The sequence below is a fragment of the Phasianus colchicus genome, chromosome 4 (assembly GCF_987193195.1).
Source record: "Phasianus colchicus chromosome 4, bPhaCol1.hap1.1, whole genome shotgun sequence".
NCBI classification, from domain to species: domain Eukaryota; kingdom Metazoa; phylum Chordata; class Aves; order Galliformes; family Phasianidae; genus Phasianus; species Phasianus colchicus.
The window spans coordinates 7,822,579-7,830,000 of NC_143439.1; the positions used below are offsets into that span (position 1 = coordinate 7,822,579).

The 7,422-nt window shown below is 36.7% G+C and overlaps 1 protein-coding gene across 7 annotated transcripts in view; it reads left to right on the top strand.

Annotated features, from left to right (window-relative positions):
• The window catches only part of LRBA (LPS responsive beige-like anchor protein), a 370,588-nt gene that overhangs the window by 139,805 nt on the left and 223,361 nt on the right, over nucleotides 1-7,422 (top strand). For all 7 annotated transcript variants that reach the window (XM_031588887.2, XM_090138536.1, XM_031588890.2 and 4 more), the window contains one exon: nucleotides 7,347-7,422. This exon is cut by the window's right edge and continues 91 nt beyond it. In XM_031588887.2, the coding sequence (XP_031444747.2) occupies nucleotides 7,347-7,422 (76 nt within the window). The remainder of the gene's footprint in view (nucleotides 1-7,346) is intronic.

Below are 7,422 nucleotides of genomic sequence, written 5' to 3' on the forward strand. Positions count from 1 at the left end.
AAATAGCCATATCTCACACAAATAGTTTTTACTTTGCTTATAGACAAGCAAAGTATAGACTGAGGCTGAAGCTTAGAGATCAAAATTGGACGAGGTATTTTGCAGTAAGGTTCCAGATGATGCTTTAGCTTATTGCTTGCTACCTGCATTGTTCAGACTATTTTTTTCTGTTTTTGTTATGTCAGAGGTTGACTTTGCTTAAGTTTTAGAATAATTTCTTCTCTCTTGTGACAGGTTTTAGTGGTACAATTTGTAGAAGAGTTATGCTAGTAGAGGGGTGTTTGGAAGTCAGAATCCTTGAGCAGTAAATATTTGGCTGCTGGAGCAAAAACAACTGGACTAGTTTATTTCCTGACTTTCAGATATCAAAGGTCCTCACTGTGCCTCAGTAGAGCAATGCAGAGACGGTAGTCGCAGTTAAGGACTTTTTGGTGCTTTAGTTTGAACAAAAAGAAAAGCTGGGAAGTGTTGAAAGTAGGCTTGGCACGTTGTCCTAGGCCAGTGACAACTACAGCTTCAGAAGTCGGTGTTAATCTTCTGGCAGTTTTAAGTTGCTGACATGTCTTCATCTGCTGGTTGCAGGCAAATGCTTTGCAGTTGGAAGATGACCCACGGGGTCTCAAATTTAATACCCAGTAGTAGCATCTTGGCCTGTTTTTAAAATAAGAGCGGTATGAAGAGAGCACAGATGTAAACCGGATTTGCAAATGAGGGGGAGTGGACTGTGTCTGTTTTAGTGTGTGCTTTGAGACTTGCATGCAAAGCATTTATACATACACATTATAAGGATGGCTTCCTGGGTTAAAAAAGAACATTTGTCTTGGTACATTGCTTATGAGAGTGGTTAGCAGTGATGCAGAGAGAATTAGAATGTTGAAATAATGTAGAACATATATTGAAAATCCCCATTTTTACCAAGAAGTAAGATCTCTTATTTGTTTGTGTAGCGCTTTGTCTTTGTGATTTAAGGGTGCTACTGTAGAACAAAGAATATCCTCAATTGAGCATCAAAATTAAAAAAGAAAGCAAAAATGGAAAATGTACATGTTACAAATTGATTTTGCAGAATGAAACTGATGTTACTTCTCTTTGCTCTTTATTTATTGTCAGTTGAATTCTTGTTAGTTCAGTTCATTTACCTACTCTACTAAATAGGGTTCATTTTAAGATGCAATTGTGGTAAAATTGCTGTTGCCTAGTGTTTAGTTGAGTTTACTAAAGCTTAATACTGTGAGACTTAAAGGTAGAAAATAAAGCTGTTGACTCAGTGCAGATTAAAGCCAGATGTCTCTTGAGATCCTTGTCTTTCTCTCTAATCACTAACCTAAATTAACTGACTGTGGTAGGTTTTTTTTTTCTTCTTTTTTTTTCTGCTCATGACCATAGTATTACCAGTTTTTTTGGTGTGATTTAAGCCAACTGTATTTTTTTCCATCTTGCAATTTTTAAATGCGTATATACATGTTTGGCATATTGATTTTTTTTCCCCCCAGGAATGTCTACAAAAACATATTTTATATATATATATATATATATATATGTTTATATACAAATATATATGTATATTATATATATATATATATGTTTGTTTGTTTTGCTGTGTATTTATATTAGAAGCAATTGATTTAGATTCAGATTCTTTTTAATCTTCAAATCAGATAAGAGACTGGAAAAGTGGATAATAAGGTTTGGAAAACCATAGATTTGCTGTGATGAGAAGCCATTGCATTGTGTTCAGTCCATTAAAACAAGAAGAAATAGAAGAGATACTTTGATAAGTGTTCTGCTGGTGTTAACCTTGATGGCTATTATCGGGGGGATGATGCTATATCTATTTCATTGGCTTAAGCTTTTTTCATGCTGAGAGAAATCAATACTTTGAGTCGTTGGATGACAGAGGCATCACTTCAGAATTGACGGTGGCTGTCAGACGTTGTCATTGGTTGACTTTTGTTCGCTGTTGAGGTTTTAAGCTTTCATTTTTCTAAGTCTTATTCAGGAGTCTTTGTAAGATTTCCCAGGGTAGCATTTTTAGTCCAGACTTTAAACTTCAGGTCAGAGGTCAAGTGCAAAGATCTTTGAAAGCAGAGGATTGAGAAGCTCCTTCATTTACTAAAATATCCTTATTTGTTGGGAATTTGCATTAGTGGCAAGAGTATGCGTTATCTTGTGGATGACTTTTTCCTTTTAAGGGACACTCTCTGAGACAGATTGTTCACAAAGCAAGTAGATTTTAGCCAAATTAGACAAAGGAACTGACATATATCAAAGTGTTTAGTGATGTGAATTGCTAAATAAAGGTGTTTTTTTCTAAGTACAATATTGATTTTAAACAACTTACACTATTAAAATAGAGCATAGTGTGTAGAAATCGTCACGTAATTTTGGGACTGCAAAGTTGTGCATGCAAATATTACCATTCAAAGGAAATCCTTTACTTTTGGGTTTATTTGACATCTTTATAAAGATCAAAGACAAACTGGTCTGAAAACACCGGAATGGTCACCCCTTCACTGAAATACAGACTGGCAGCATACACTAATTCACTTTGTTCTTATTTTGTAATAGTCTGCATACAGCGTGTATTGTTTTTTTTGTATCTGTGACTTGTTTTTTGGATGACCTTATGCCCCTTTAGAATTACTGTTCCTCAAAAATAAGCCTTTACACAACCTAATAGCCTTCAGTTTATTCTCTGCAGGGAATAGGAAAGAGGAAAAAACATGTTTTCCTCTGTTCTAATGGCACAGCAGAGAAGGTTCATGTTCAATCCTGGATGAAGGGGTACAAAACAAGTCTTCTCCCTGCTCCATGCTGTGTCAAAGAATTCTGTTTAATAAACTTGCCCTGTGTAAATCTTTAGCAGCCGCTTTTTTTTTTTTTAATAGATAACTGATGGAGAGGATATATGAAATATGTTTTTCTTCTTTCAGCATTTTTTGTTTCATTCTGAGTGTGACTTAGCAGTTGTCTCACAGTACATCTATGATCATACTTTTATTATATACTTTCCCAAGCTCATAACCAAGATAGTGTTGGCCAGAGCAGTAGTAGAAGGGTGGTCTGATAATTCATTTGCATGCAACCATGTATCTAATTTTAAAACCATACTGAAGCTTGACAAGATGCATATCACAAGTTCCAGAGATCAAATAATAACAAAGAATTCAAACTGCAAAAGTGTTTTAGTAGTGCACAAATGAAATCAACCTGGATTTTTATTTTTAATTGAAATGTTAGGATTTGGTGGTATTATATGCCAGGTGTTAGCTGATAAGATGAAACAGGAGGCATCTGGAAAATGAAAAAATGCAGCAAAGAAATGGGGAGATTTTGTAGTGACAGTCCAGTGTGACTGGTTACTTTGGGATGGATCTTGGATTACTTGAATCAGAAAGGAGAGAAAAAGATCCTCTTGGAAGCTATGCTAAGGCACATAGAAGACAGAGAGGAGATATGAGACAACTAGTGTGGCTTCAACAACGGCAAGACCTGCCTGACCAACCTAGTGACCTTCTATGATGGCATAACTGCATCAGTGGACAAGCTAATATCTATCTGGACTTCGGTAAGCCCTTTGATGTGATCCATCACAACATCCTTCTCACCAAATTGAAAAGATTTGGGTTTGATGGGTGGTCTGTTTGATGGATGAAGAATTCCTTGTGAGATTGTACCCACATAGATGGTGGTGGTCAGCGGGCTCAGCTGGATGGAGATCAGTGACGAGTGATCCTTAGGGGTCATTACTGGGACCAGTGCTCTTCAATGTTTTCATCAGTGTCATTGATAGTGGGATTGAGTGAATCCTCAGCAAGTTTGCAGATGACAGGTTTGAGCAGTGGGCTCTTGCAGACCTCGTGAGGTTCAACAAATCCAAGCATCCTGCACCTGGGTCACTATCAGTACAGGCTGGAAAATGAAAGTATTAAGCTCTGCCAACTTGGAGGTACTGGTGAATGGCAAGCTGGACATGAGCCAGTAATGTACCCTTGCAGCCCAGAAAGCCAACTGCGTCCTGGGCTGCATCAAAAGAAGTGTGGCCAGCAGGTTGAGGAAGGTGATCCTGTCCCTCTACTCTGTGCTGGTGAGACCTCAGCTGAGTTCTGTGTGCAGATGTGGAGTTGTCAGTATGGGAGACATGTGGACCTGCTGGAGCACATCCAGAGTAACTATCCAAGTGATGGAACACCTCCCCTACAAGGACAGGCTGAGAGAGTTTGGGCTATTCAGCCTGGAGAAGAGAATGCTCTGGGGAGACATGGGAGCGGCCTTTCAGTATCTAAGGGGGGTCTGTAAGAAAGAAGTAGGCTCTTTAGCAAGGTCTTTTGTATTAGGGTAAGAGGAAATAGTTTGAAACTGAAAGAATGGAGATTTAGGTTGGATGTAAGAATTTTTTTTGCAATAAGGGTGGTGAGGCACTAGAATACGTTGCCTGTAGAGGTGATGAAAGCAGCCTCTTACATGGAGACATTTAAGATCAGGCTGGCCTGTGTTCTGAACAACCTGACCTAGCTGTAGGTATCCCTGTTCAATGCAGGAGAATTGGGCTAGATGTCCTTTAAAGATCCCTTCCAACTCAAACAATTCAAAGATCTTTTTTTAAGTTATTTTGAATGTTTGGTGTACGTAGTGAGTAGGCACCACTGAACAACTGAGAAGTCTCTTGTGTGATCAAAGAGATCTATTAAAGGATATTGGGGAAAGGATAATTCTGCGAATTAGACTGTGCAAGTAACGTAATGAAAGAAGATGGATACTGTGAAATGGTCAGCAACAGCCATTGAACTTCCAGTGAAGATGCTGGCTTTTGAATTCACTTCAGATTAATTTTTCTTTGCTAGTAAAATTTTCAGTTTTTGTCTGTAGTTCCTAAAATAAGTAAGTAAATAAAATAAAACAAAATCCTTAGGCATTCTTGAAGGATGTGACCTGATAAACCACGTTCTCACAAAACTGAGGTCTTAACGTTAGTAACTATGCAAATGCCAGATATCTGTGGTGGCTTCTTTCTGTTCTTGTTTGTTGAGTCCGTCCTGGACTGATGTGATAGTTCTATGGGATTGTTGCATACTGGGAGTCCTTCTATTCTGGTAGGTAGTTGTGATTTTCTGTTGACATTAAATAATGAATTTGCTGAAAAATGGATTCCTATACATTTCAGTTTTGTAGCAGTCTGATTCTGTTTTCGTGGCAGTTGTCAGGACAACAAAATATGTTTTTCCCTTCTTTTGAATGTCACACCTACACTCTGAAAATCTTTGGTGTTTAATGAGCGATGTGTTCAAGATCACATTGTAAAGAGACTTTTTTAATAAAGAGGTACAAGTTCATTATATCTTTTACAAAACATTCAAGTTTGATTTCCATTTTATCATGTTTTAAGGTCAAATGTGACTTTAATGTTCCATAAAGAGACAGAGATTGATAATGGGGAAAGAATAACCCTCTAATGTGATTTATATCTATGGATTTTATGTCAGATATGAAAAGTTGCTGTTCAAATTGTAAAGGAGGATCCATTAAAGAGCACTTTAAAACATTTTACTACTTAGCTTACCTTATACACTTGTTTTTAGAATTCTACCCTTTCAGGCAACTTTAAAAATAACAGCTTATGAAACATTTACAAAGTACTGGAAAGTACACAGAATCATCATGGGTGCAAAATAGATATTGATGTGTTGGAAAAGACAGCTGTTATAAAGAGCTAGAAAAATCTTGTATAGTGTTGGTTACGATTTAGCCACCTTATATTTTTATGAAGAGAGTGGCAAAGTGCTTCACGTGTGAGTACAAAAGCAGGTTTTTGATATCTCATTGACTTGGAAAATCAGCTGCATATTCTTGTCTTTCTGGATGCCTGTTCATCAGGTGAGCATTGTTCTAAGATGTGTGAAAAATTATGAAGAAGTGCATAAATACGAGAGAATTGTTAAAAGAGGTTTTTAAAATGCGAATGTGTTCATCTGTTGATACTTTGTTTTTTTTTAATCCAATGTCTATGAAAATCTACACAATTCCAAATTTTATTTTACTTGTGTGTCTTCCACATTTCTTCCTTTCTCTTTCCCGCACTTCATATAACTGGAATATGTTTTTTGTATGTAATGTGTTTATCTATCTATCTATCTATCTATATACACAAAACTCACAGCCTGCCTGTTTTCTTTGCAACTGTTTAATAATAGGTAGATTTGTATAGAGAATGGCATTGCTACTGTTTTAAAAATAAAAAATGTTATGATATTGTGCTGTTATCTAAGTTCTGAGCAATAATTACAGTAGTGTCTGCATCAGCTGTGCTTCACAAAGAAAAAGCAATTTTTTTTGTTTTTAGACAGACATTTGTGTCCATTCTACTAACTAGATCATAGAGTAATCCAATCATTGACAAAGGCTGATGCTTTGCCTGGCAAATGTGATCTGTGGAATTGCCAGATGAAAACTGAAATTAGAAACAGGCAGCGCTGAAGTAGGGAAAAGCTTTTGTTGTTTCCTTATCAATATTTGAATTTGTTTTGTGTCTTCATTGGTTTGATAAGAGGGGGATCTGAGTGTGGTTCCCTTTATTTTGAGTTCTGTATTAACAGAAACATTTTCAGATGATGAACAGAAAAAAAACAAAATGAAAGGAAAACACTGTAGTAGAGAATCTATGTAGCTTCAATTTCTGTTTGTGCGCCTTTCAGTTCTTATTTGTTAGGTTTAGGCTTTCAGTCCCTTTGGATATAGAATATATTTATACAATAGGTGTAGTACAGAAAAATAAAATAAAAAAATATTAGTTTTCCCATTCTGACCTGCTAATATGCTCAACGTAAGGAATCCATCTGGTGAAGACAGTTCGGTCTTCGTATGCTTTTATTCTCCTGCCTTACTGAAGATACGCAGATTTTATCCATAGTTTTTACAGCTGCCCATTTATATAATTAATAGCAAATGGTTGGCTTCTCAAATCTAATGGACAGTCATAGAAATGGAGTAGACAGCTAGCTGGCATTCTGAAACTTGCCTCTTTGTTTTATGATACTATTCACTTTGCAGTAAAGTAAGTGATTGTGCCTATATGTGCAGTCAGACCACTAATAAGTTGACGTTTTTCAAATATTGAATGTGCGTGGTATGCTGTTAAAGAATTTGTGACAAACCAAGATCCTCTGCTTGGCTCAATGAACAGATTTAACCTGGGCAGCTGCGCAGTGCCTCAATTCTCAAACCTGTAAAATGGGGTTAATTCCTATTTCTCAAGGGTTTTGTAAAAGTGATTAATTATGATGTGCTTAAAGTTCCTAAAGATGCTCTGATTACAGCGCAAAGTAGTAAAGTCTTTCTTTTCTTTTTAGTCACTGTGTGCCCAGTACTCTGCTGACAAACGGGAAGAAGAGAAAATGTGCCATCATTTGATAACAGCAGCTAAGT